This window comes from Protopterus annectens, chromosome 5.part0 (assembly GCF_019279795.1).
Source record: "Protopterus annectens isolate FY-2018-M chromosome 5.part0, PAN1.0, whole genome shotgun sequence".
Taxonomy (NCBI): domain Eukaryota; kingdom Metazoa; phylum Chordata; order Ceratodontiformes; family Protopteridae; genus Protopterus; species Protopterus annectens.
The window spans coordinates 877,813,758-877,826,449 of record NC_056735.1 but is presented as its reverse complement, the minus strand read 5'-3'; the positions used below and the strand labels follow the sequence as shown (position 1 = coordinate 877,826,449).

Below are 12,692 nucleotides of genomic sequence, written 5' to 3'. Positions count from 1 at the left end.
AACCAATTTCTATAAGTATCTTCTTACCTGATCAGTTGTTAGGCTACATATGGATAATCTTCTTCTAGCCTGAAAGCTGTTTTCATTTGAACTTAGTTGCTGTATTATATTGCTGTATTATAAAATGTTGTCATGTTCATTGTTTTGTGTTTATCAGTAATACTTATTTACAACAGTTAACAAGTATCAGCCTAAATCTGTTTTATACTGTCTTAAGTATGTATTTTGTTCATGTTTTTAACCTTTTGTGCCCATGCAAAATACCATATGTTTGGAACTAATAGAAGGATACAATTTATTTTTCTATCACTAGTAATTTGAATTTTAACTAGAATTTGTCTAAAATATATGCTGTTTTTCTGCACCCTCCCTGAACATGAAAACCGCAAACTAATGTATGTATGAGTATGCAGTACTCCCTTTCACAGTATATTATAGGTAGTTTGACTATATTTTGCAGAAATGCTAATGTTAATAAATGTTTTTATGTAAGCGAGTTAAACAATACGCCACTAAACTTGAGTAAGTTCTGTAGAAGTATGTTAATAAAGATGTCCTTCCATTCACATGTTGCAGTATTCTTAACCTGTGGGATTCTCTGCCTCAGCCGCCCGGCATCCAGCCAGTATGCAAAGGCCTACTGTTGCTGTAAGGTATGCCATACGTCACATGTATGCTCTTTGCATGGCATAGGGCAAAAGGTGATGTCTGGAAATATCATCCTCAGAACTTCTTTGCCGCCAGTCCAAGTGTATCTCTCAATAATCTGTTTGAACGCCTATGTCCTTTTGCTGGTCTCCGAGCCATTGCAGATAAGTGCCCCATTAAGGTTTCATTTTTTTCTTGATTTTTTGTTTCTTCTGGGGGTTAATGCCATCCAGGAAGGGTAAATGCCAGTGCGGGAGACAGAGTCCCCATAAAGACCGCCACGAACAGCGTTTATTTTTCCTAGGTGCCTTTCACCACCATACAACTTGCTCCGTCTGTCAGGCTTTTGTTCCAAAGACTCTGCAAAGTAGGCTTTCTTCCCATGCTTTGTATCTAGAGAATATGTGACTTAACCTTCTTGCTAAGGATACAATGGAAGGAACTTCTCATCCTGAGGGTCAAGCCATTAGGGAAGAAGAAGATTAAGAAACCAAGACCAGAATCTTCCACTGTCCAGCCTCTGCCAGATGTTTCTCCCGAAGTCGGTGAGAATCTGGAGATTCACCCAATTTTGTTGTCTGAAGCTTTTGCCGCAACCGGGTTGGAGGCTGGCAAGGCTCTGGTTTTCAGCACGTCCAGTGAGGATTTGCAGACATCCATTTCGGATGGTCAGGGGGAACCACGGTTAATTATTTCCAAGGGGCCTAGGGGTTTTCCTCAGATTTTGTTCTGGGTCAGAGCCTTCTAAGTTTTACAGGGCAGACATCCCATTAAAGAAAAAAAAACAAAAAACTAAACTTGTCTGTCCTGTTTCTAGGGATCCACAAAGTGAGTGGCAGGCCTTCACTCAGGGTTTGTTTAATGATTAGATGGCATTAAAACCTCTTCAGGGGCTTTCTCTTTCAGCTCCCCCTTGGTCCTCTACTCCCCCTTAAAAGGTCCAGAGAGCAGGACTCATCTTAGGACGAGTTACATTCTGATGAAGAATCCCTTGCTTACTCTTCCCAAATTCCTTGTCCTTTGGACTGTGGGTCAGAGGAAGAAGAATCTAGTAGTCTTGATACTCCCATCCAAGAAATTTCTTTTGGGGACACAATCTCCAGGATGATGGAAATTTTTAAATGGGATTTTGCTCAGGTCTCTGAAACCATAAGAGGTGCTCTGAAATGCTGCAGATGGAGTCTCCGAAACCTTCTGCTATCCCTCCTGTTTTAGCTTCTTTGTTGGATGCATTTTCCAATGCCTGTAAAGCTCCTGATTCTGTGCTCCCTGCTGCCAAGGAACATGATCAGATTTCCTTCAAGAATGTAACTGCAGTCATAACATATGGGTTGTCCTGCCTCAGGCAGCCCTCGGTCGGCCGAATTCCAAAGTCTGGGTCCGGCGTCGGCTGGTGTCGCCTCCTCTCCAACGTCAGCATGGCTGGAGTATAAAGGCATCGGCCGACGCCATCTTCTTCAGTCTTTCTTGCCGCGTGGTGCCCGAAGCAGAAGCAGTTCGCAAGTGCCGGTCGGTCAGCTCCTGTAATTTCAATACCGAAGTCATCTAAAAGCTAAGTACCCCGTTGGGGAACATTTTTTCTTGCCTCAGCCGATGTCAGAACAAATTGAGAAGGTTAATAATTGTTTGTCTTGTGGTAAACAAATACCTCATAAGGACTTCCATTCTTATTGCCTCCCTTGCCTAGGCCCAGACCACGACGTCTCGGCCTGTGCTGCCTGTGCTTGCTTTAATAAGTGCACTTTCAGGCGCCGGGCAGAATTTGCCGAGGAGTTTTTCGGCGTATCCTTTGCTTATAACATGCCGTCGGAACTCCCGACTACTCAGTCTTCCAAAAAACGTAAGGACCGGGATCGACATCCTCGGCCCGCGTCTTCCTCCGATTCTCCTTCAAAGCCTAGTGCCTCGGTCCCTTCGGAAGCGGTAATTCAACCGCTCCAGACCGACGACACAGAGTTAACTCTGCCTTCGGTCTCCGAACCTGCACCGGTGCCGGTTGCTGATTTTCCCCCAGAAACCGAAGTTCGGGATCTACCCGACACCATTCCCGTGGACAAGGTTACACCTGCACGTGGGGCCGCTAGGCCTCCTGTATCCATGTCAATCAAAGCCTTTGCACGTGCTAAGGCCGCCAGCCAGGCCAAGGCCCATCCTAAGCCTACCTCCCAGGCCCCTTCTGCTGAGAAGCAGATCATGTCTCTTGCTGCAGATTTAATTTCCCTTATCAGGGGGTCTCAGCCCCATCCTGACAGAGGCTGTCAGCCACCTGCAGAGAAAAGACCTAGGACAGAGCAGGCCGACAACCTCTCTACAGAGGAAGCCTCTGGGGATTCTGAGCATTCAGATACCCAAGAAGAAGAATCCTTCCAAACCTATGAAGACTCAGATGCTGAGGAGTCTATTCCCTCTGCCTCCCCTCCTGAGGATTTTTCGTTTGGTGAAGTACTTCACTCCATGAAGGAACATTTTAAATGGCAGGGACAGGAATTTTCTGATTCTAAGAAAAGGTTACGTACCTTTCTCAAGGAACCACAGCACAGGCCCTTGGCTATCCCTCCTGTTATGGATGTCCTGGATGATGTTTTGTCCGACTCCAGTGCCAACCCCGACTCTCTACCTCCTGCTCCTGTCAGGCCAGACAGATACTATAGGGTCCCTGAATCCCACAAGCACCTCTTTAAGGCCCATTCTGTGGATTTGGAAAATATTTCACAGGGTCCCAAGGGAGTGGCCACTTCCACAGCCAAGAATCCTCTGCCAGCTGATAGGGAAGCTAGATCCCTGGAGAGATGGGGTAAAAAAGTTTATACCTCTACTACCCTTGCCATGAGGTCACTTAATTGCCTATTTCACATGTTTCAGTTCCAGGATTCTTTACTGGATGACTTACAGAAAAAACTAGCTTCTCCTGAGCCTACAGATAGAAAGGCATTGCAGGATTTAGTACATAACACTCAGCAGGTTAGCAATCATTTTCTTCAGTGTGGTTATGATGCATTGGAAGCTACATGTAGGGCAGCTATGACTGGAGCTGTGATTCGTAGACATGCTTGGTTAAAAGATCAGCCTCTCCCGGACCATGTTAAGGTAAAGCTACTTGATGCACCTTTGGAAAAGCAGAAACTTTTTGGTGCCAATGCACAAGAAGTGTTGAAATCTATTGAGGAAAAAGCTAAATCTGTACAAACAGTCAAAGATTTCCTCGAGGTTCAGCCTCCTAGATTCAGCAGGAATTGGCCTTCAAAAAATTGGTCCTTTCCGGACACTGACAAGTTTCAAAGAGGGAAAAACAGGCGTGGCCGAGGTAGAGGGCACTACCGAGGCTCCTACAGAGGACGCCAATGGCAACCACCAAATCAAAGAAGTGGCTCAGGCAGTTCTGCCACACCACAAGGACAACAACAATGACTTGACCTTCATACCGCCCACCAGGGCTCAGAGAGAAGCACCTTTGGGCGGAAAATTATCCTTATTCTCAAAAAACTGGCACATCTTAACCAAGGACAGCTGGATTCTGAATTTGATAGACAAGGGTTACAGATTCCACTTCCATACCTTGCCAATAAAACAAGGCATGCCAAATCTGCCACTTCATCAGCGGGCAGAAGCACTCATTCAAGTTACAAAGCTGTTAAACATAAAAGCAATAGAAAAGGTACCTCCTCAGGAACAAGGCCAGGGATTTTACTCAAGACTGTTCCTTGTTCCAAAAAAGGAAAACAAATGGAGACCTATACTGGACTTGGCTATTCTAAATACGTATCTCATGGTGCCAAAATTCAAAATGCTGACGTTGCAGCAACTCCTTCCCATGCTGGGCAAGGGGTTTTGGCTGGTGACTCTGGACCTCAAGGAGGCATACCTGCATGTCCCTATCAGACAAAGCTGCAGAAGATACCTCAGATTTCTTGCAGGAACAGAGCATTATCAATTCTCAGCATTGCCGTTTGGCTTATCTACTTCACCCAGTGTTCACGAAATGCCTGGCATCAGTAGTGGCACACTGCAGACTCCAGGGAATTCAAATATATCCCTACCTGGACGACTGCCTCATACAAGCAGACAACAAACAAACCTTGCTGACAAACTTGGACTATGTCATTCAACTACTTCAGGCCTTGGGATACACAGTCAGCATACAGAAATCAAGACTTTTAGGAGCCAAGCTGGACACAGCAGCACAGATGGCCTATCTCACAGAGGAAAAACAACAGCAGAGTTACCAAAATACTTCAAAGGCCTAGCATAACTTCCACCAGTTGACTGCAAGGAAAATCCTGTAGGCTCTGGGGTTTATGGCATCTTGCATTCTTTTGATACCTTTGGCAAGACTTCATATGAGAAAGCTGCAGTGGTACTTAAGAAGCTTATGGTCCCAACACAGCCAAAGCCTAGAGGACATAATCCCACTCATTCCATGTCTACAAAGAGAATTTATGTGGTGGGCTCAAGCAAGTCAGCAAAACAAAGGCATGTCTTTCAACAAACCTCAACCAGGCCAAATGATTACAACAGACGCCTCAGACCATGGATGGGGGGCGCACTTGGAGGACAGATGCATTCAAGGTCAGTAGTCACCAAAGGAAAGGCATCTGCACATAAACCAAAAAGAAATGTTGGCAGTGATACATGCAATCGAGATCTTCGAAAAATCACTTCAACAAGGACATTTACTAATAAGGACGGACAACACCACGGTTATGTGGTATATAAACAAGCAGGACGGACAACACCACGGTTATGTGGTATATAAACAAGCGGGGAGGTACTCATTCCTATCCCCTATGCAGACTGACAGTGATTCTCTGGGAAAAATCTATAAGTCTCAACATACATCTACAATCCCAGTTTGTACCAGGCAAGGACAATGTGCTGGTGGACAAGCTGAGCAGGCTTTTCTTGGACCCACACGAATGGATGCTGCACCCCCACATATTTTCACAAATAACAAGGGCGTGGGGAAGACCGGACATAGATCTCTTTGCTTCTCACATGAATCATCACTTAAAGAAGTTCTGTACAAGGACTCATCATCCTCAAGCCTGGAAAACGGATGCTCTCTCCTTCAGCTGGAAATCCCTAGCAATCTATGCATTTCCTCCTCTACCACTACTGGCCAAGGTGATACTGAAGATCAAGGCAGAACAACCAACGGGTTTTTTGATAGCTCCAGATTGGCCAAGGCAACACTGGTACCCATTGCTCTTGAGCATAACTCGGACCAAGCCGTGGCCTCTGCCCCTATGGCCTCTGCTTCTAACACAACACAAGTACAGGACAGTTCATCAAAACCTGAAAACATTGCATCTGACAGCCTGGAGGTTAACATGACACCTTCTGACACTTCTCTCTCCAAAACAGTTCAAGATATTTTGCTGGAAGCCCGCAGACCATCCACTAGAAAGACCTATTCAGCCAAGTGGAAAAGATTCATCATCTGGAGTACCAAGAGAGGTCTGGATACAGCAGTATTGAATATACCTCAGATATTGGAATACTTGGCAGAAATGTTTCACTCTGGACTATCATATTCTTCCATAAAGATTCATGCCTCAGCAATCTCAGCAAATTACAACTGTGATCCACCTGTGTTTTCATAGCCTGTACTAAGACAGTTCCTAAGGGGAATAAAGAATTTAAAACCTCCCAGGAAGCCACCAGTGCCTGCATGGGACCTCAATTTAGTCTTGGAAAAATTAACTTTTCCTCCCTTTGAACCAGCAGCAACTTCAGAAATGCAATTCCTCTCATGGAAAACGGTGTTCCTATTGGCAAGCACATCAGCAAGAAGAGTCTTGGAGATACAGGCACTCATGGCAGTACCTCCTTTCCTCATTTTCCATCAGGACAGAGTCTCTCTAAGAACCAATCCTTCATTCATGCCAAAGGTAATTTCCAGTGTGTCCCTAAATCAAGCCATTCACCTGCCTACTTTCTTCCCCAAACCTCAAAACAAAGGGGAAGCTTTGCTGCCCACTTTGGACATTCACAGGCAACTACACTACTACTTGGACAGAACTAAGGCCACCAGAAAGTCTGACCAACTTGTTTGTAGCTTATGCTGCTGGACTACAGGGAAAAGCTATTTCCAAGCAAACTATTTCCAAATGGATTGGACACTGCATCAGATTCTGCTACTCTTTTCACGGAAAAGGTGTGCCTACCAATATTAGGCCACACTCCACCAGAGCTATAGCCACATCCACAGCATTCCTTAGAGGTGTGGTTACAAAGGACATTTTAGAGGCTGCTACATGGAGCTCCGTGCATACATTTACCAAACACTACAACCTGCCTTTATACTCCAGATCCCGAGCAGGCTTTGCTTCGGCAGTCCTGCAGGGCATTTTAGCTACTCCTTCTTTTTCTTAGTTCCATCCACCCCCAGCTTAGCTATGGTATTCAACCCATATGTTATGACTGCAGTTGCATTCTTGAAGGACATAGTACAGTTTTGTACCTACCATAAATGTAGATGTCCGATAGATATGCAACTGCAGTCGGATTTTCCCACCCTCCTGCCCCTCTACATCCTTTATTATGGGTCCACTTTCCCTATCTATTTTAGCTGGGGGTTTCCCCATGGTGTATCTGTTTATTACTGTTGTACATGTATGGAATTCTCTTCCATTCACCAAATTTAGCCTTCCTAGGAGGGCACCTGGCATCTGGGGCAAGAAACACTGAAGAAGATGGCGTCGGCCGATGCCTTTATACTCCAGCCGTGCTGACGTCGGAGAGGAGGCGATACCAGCCGACGCCGGACCCAGACTTTGGAATTCGGCCGACCGAGGGCTGCCTGAGACAGGACAACCCATATGTTATGACTGCAGTTGCATATCTATCGGACATCTACATTTATGGTAGGTACAAAACTGTACTTTTTATAGGGTGCCTGAAAACTGTAACTTTTTGTCCTGCTGCTTGACCACTCAGTGTTGTCTAGCGTCTGGAAAGCCCTCTCATTTCCTTCCTTCGCCCAAATTACTGCCTTCTGATAAAGGTAGCCGAACCATGGAAAGGCTAGGTGAGAAGGTTTACACCTTGGCTACCTTGGCTTTTAGGGCTATTAATTGTCAGACCCATATATCCAGGTATGTGTTGGTTCTCCTTTCTCAGGCTTGTCAGGTTATTTCTGATCTCCCAGATTCTGAAGGTAAATCTTCTTCTCTTTCCCTGTTAAGGACTTCCTCTCAGATGGTTCATCATTCTGTCATGTATAGTTATGATGCAGCAAATTCCTCTTCTAGGGCTGCTGCTTTTGGCTCAATGATGAGGAGATATTCTTGGCTGTGACTTCAACCATTGCCTGATATCAAGGCTAAGTTGATGGATGCCCCTCTTGATAATAAACATTTGTTTGAGAAGCAGCCGCTGGTTTAAGTCCTAACAGCCGTAACAGTATACTGGCCGGACATTGGACTGCCAAGGCAGGGAATGCCAGAGGTTAAGAGTACTGCAACAGTGAATGAAAGGACATCTACTGTTATGGTAAGATTTTACACAACTGTACGTTAATCTAGCTGTTACGTGGTTAGAAGTAAATCACACACACAGTTTTGTCTTTTTAATTATATTAGTCAAAGTGAATTTCTTGAAAATGACTTTCTCAATTACATATTTTATTTTACAGACTGGCTCTGTAACAAACACATTTGGTGCTGTACTGGGAGTTTTACTATCAACAGAAAATAATCGTTCTTTCTCTGCTCCAGATCTATTATTGGAGAAAAGACTAGGTGGAAGTTGTGTGCTAGCCACTGTACCTCAAAAGTCAGAGCGTTCTGTTAGTCCTGACAGTAATGACAGTATCTCTGAAGAGCTCAACCATTTTAAGCCCATTGTCTGCTCACCATGTACCCCTCCAAAAAGACTTCCTGATGGCAGGCTATTGAACCCAACAATTGTAAAATCATCTCCCAGAAATCTCAACCGCAGTTTTCAGAAAGCAACATCGTATGAAGCCAGTCCTAAAATATTAAAGAAATGGGAACAGATTTTAAAGGATCGTCATGTTGAAAGTACAACTTCAAAAGCTACTCTGACTTCTACTTCTGACATGGATGAGGAATTTAAAATTTGTTCAGTCAACCCTGCCTCTTCAAGTAGCTGTTTTAATGTACGAAGTAAAGTGCAAACAAAGTCCAACTCAGATGTAGAACTGCTGACTTGCCAACCTTCACACTGCACTGCTATAAAAATAACTGCAGAGATGGATCATGTACCTAACATTCTCCCAGAAAGCAGGAATATAACTTGTAATATAGGGCATGGCATCAATGTTCTGAAAGGAGGAAGCAAAGAAAAATGTATTTTGCAAACAGGCAGTAAAACTCCAGATAATTTTGTGTCTGCTCATCAGTCTTTACCCACAGCAGAATCCAGTAGAGGACTGTCTGGTCATCCTATTTCTGCCTTTGTATCTGACACGATGTTAAAATTTAGTGCTGCTTGTAATGTGCCATCTAGTTTGAATGAAAAGTGCCTAAGTAATAAAATCTGTAAAGTTAACTATGAAAATTGCATAGTACAACATTTACCAAGAAAGAACAATATGCTGAAATCTGCAGTCAGGGTAGAGGGTGAAAATGGTGAAGATTTAAATAGCTCTAACTTTGTTGAAAAACAAAATGGTCCATGCATTTCAACTCGGATTATAAGTGGTGGGCAGTCACCTTCACAGAGACATGCCCAAAAAAGATGTTACAAAAGTAAGCATTTGGAACAGAGCCTTGCTGGTAAACGACAGAAACAGTCCACTGAAGAGGTGCACCTGACAGCATGTCAGGAGCAAGAAGACTGCAAGCTAACCTTGAAGGTCAACAAAAAGCTTAACAAGGAAAGGACCACCATCAATAGACATAAAGGGAGTAGGGATGAGTACCCTATACGTTCAAGGAGCATTACAAATAAGAAATAGCATCTGTATGTGTGTATGCAGTACACATGGGTTGTTATGCATAGATGCATACATAGAATTATATACATGCATGTGAACTACATGCATTTCCATCACAGTTTTTTGAATTGTTTTAAATCTAATGCAGATTAAATGATTTTTTTCTCCCCAGCTGGCAGTTATTAAATCATACGTCTTGGCCTAAAGAGTTAAGACTGGTGCAAGAAAATTTAGTGCAGTTAAGCATGGACCAAAAATTTTAGCGAGAATTGCAGAGACGCTTAATAGCTGAGCCAGACTAGTGGCTTTTTGGATTCTTTGTGTCGGGTATGAAATCTGCTGTCTTGGGATTTTTAGAAACACTGGTGAAGTGTGTTTAAACCATAATTTGCACTTTACTTTTATAATCTAATAGAGTTATTCTTATTGTAAAGCCTTTTGTAATAATTATGAGATTATTTTTCTCTCAACTTTTTTTTGCAAGTTGGAGGGGTAGCAAAAGCTAATGACAAGTTCAGCAGTAGAGACTATGCGTTATTGTAGCCTTTAAGTGTCCATTCAAGTCAGGTGTCTTATACAGGATCTTATGTCACTTCTGTATGTACTGTACCTCAGAACTGCCTTACTTTGTTAGATTTTATGCTGTATATTCAAGGTTAAACTGACTGTTCTGCAGTTGTTCTGTTGTAGAGCTTTATGTTGTACTCCACAGTGGAGTCTCTGTTCATTACACAGTGTTTTAGCCAGCTTGTTGATATAGTTGGAATGTTTCCACTTGCATTGCTGGCAGGCTTTGCAAGCTTGGTTCAACAGAGGGCTGACCTAGAAAAAGGGGTGTGGTGCTCTGTATATGGTAATAGGGATAGGAATGAAATGAGTTCTTAAAGTTATGTGCTACTGTGGTGGGGGGGCACATTACCACATTTGTTGTCACCATTGAATGTTCAGATCTCATTGTTGTGGAGAAAACAGACTAACCCATCCAAAGTTATCCATTCCATAGCACAGAAGAATAAAGTCCTGAGTGTAACCCACAATTGACTGCTGACCCAAGATTTGGCATAGTCAGTGAGATTGAGTGGTCAGTGCCTCCTCATCGGGGGGGGGGGTAGGCACATCAGTGCAGTGCTTGCATTTTCTGGGGAAAGAGGGGCATGACTTACACATAGAGGTCAGGGCTACTGACTTGTCTTCACCAAAAAGTGTTCATGCTGTAGTCCTCATTGCACATGTGCAGAAGCCTGAACATCAGGGTGTTGTAGTATGGCCTTACACAGGCATGCAGTATCATCCACCAGAGGTAGGAGTATTTAGGGAGAAGAGTCTTCCTGATAATAGCCTGGATAACTGCCTCTCTGTGATCAGCTCTTGCCTTGGTAAAGAGGGGCAACCAACGGGCACCATCAGTAGTGGGAAATGGTTGCATGGTTGTATTACACAGGGTGATAAAAAGCATACAAAAAATAGGCAAGAAAAAGAGAAGCACATCTGACAACAGGGAAAGGCTTCATTAATTACCTCATCTCGAGGACAAGGAAGGTATTTTTTGAAAGCAGACTCATTAGCTCACAAAGTGTCATCTGACACTGGCAAAGTTTTAGGAATTAAAGGTAGCTTGTAACGTAGGTGTAACTATACAGATAATTTTAAATTGCACTAGATCTCTGAGTGTGCATGTATTCATTCTTATGTTACTGTTCACAGGAGAGTCAGCCTTTTGTATAATGTGATGCACATGCTTAGACTGCATAAATGAAAGATGACACTATCAGCAAATAGTTACAGAAATTAAATGTAGCATATAAAGACAGAATGTGATTGTAAAACAAGTTGCACCTTTCTTTGAAAGTGTTATTGCAAACCGTAGTTGCACAAGTATTATGGGGTTGGCAAACAGATGGTTAAAATGGTACAGTATATATATGTGTGTATATATGTGTATATACATATATATATATATATATATATATATATATATATATATATATATATATATATATATATATATATGTGTGTGTGTGTGTATATATATATATATATATATATATATATATATATACTGAGATCTGCTGTAAATACTTTATAAAGTTTTTATTTTTAATTGAAGTTACTTGCAATGTCTTTAGATCCTATGCTGTCTTCATAAAATGTTAGTGGTATTTCACATATATTTTGTGCTACATAATATGTTTGCTGTAAACCACTTACCTCTGCTAGTTTGCTCTTTTAATTTTGCATTGCATTCAGGAAGTTGTGCAAAGTCAGTCTGCCTAATTTTATATAACTGACTCCATATAGTATTGCATATATATATTTCTTGGCTTATAATTCACACCAGGCAAAGTAAGAAGCAATAAATCCTAATTACTAAAACAGAGTAGCTGGCGAAAGAATTTGTAATAACTATAAGAGATTTAACATTGTTAACAACTGCAGCTCTTCTTTGAGGGGGTCATCTGCATTTAATAGAGCACTTGGGTACATACAGTCATATGTTTGAGACATGAATTCATTATTTTCCTTTTCTGCTTGTTTGTGCAATTGAATGTACTTCATTGAAAAAGTGCCCATGTTCAGTGCCTAAAAAATAATGTCTTCCAAGCATACCAAGTTACATATCAGGATCACCGTAGGTACTGCATTTTTTTCCTTTTGCCTGGAACTGTATCACACCATCTCTCTACCTCAATCAGCATTTCAACCTTGAGACTCACTAGTGTCACAGAAAGAAGCTTGCAGCCTTCATCAGCATGTAGCAGCAATAAAAGGGACGGAGAACAAAGATTCCGTGGAGCATGAAAAGTGTAGTCCAAATACAAGTCTAGGTTTGGCTGGTCTTCTAAGAACATCACACCAGTAGGATTATAGTCCTCCTTATCCTCAGGTAGCCATTTTTGAATGGTAGACCCCTCAGTGAACACCTACTAACTCAGCCAAGATCTGGTTTACCACATTCACTTCCATGTATATGATGGAGCAGGAATAAGTCCCAGAAACACAAATGTAGATGAAGTTAAGGTCACAAGTGTATTACTTGTTCTGAACTTGTGACATAAGAGAGTTGTTCTCTTCGTCCCTCGCTGAAAGGTTCATCATTACTGTGATGCTTGAGATTGGTCATACAAGTCCTCCACATGTCTTTGAG

The 12,692-nt window shown here is 42.6% G+C and overlaps 1 protein-coding gene across 2 annotated transcripts in view; it reads left to right on the top strand.

The window, feature by feature from the left end:
• RNF169 (ring finger protein 169) overlaps window positions 1-9,718 on the top strand; it is a 689,470-nt gene extending 679,752 nt beyond the window's left edge. For both annotated transcript variants that reach the window (XM_044072675.1, XM_044072676.1), the window contains exon 6: window positions 8,282-9,718. In XM_044072675.1, coding sequence (XP_043928610.1) covers window positions 8,282-9,568 — 1,287 coding nt within the window. In that variant the 3' untranslated portion in view covers window positions 9,569-9,718. The remainder of the gene's footprint in view (window positions 1-8,281) is intronic.
• The last annotated feature ends 2,974 nt before the right edge of the window (window positions 9,719-12,692 follow it).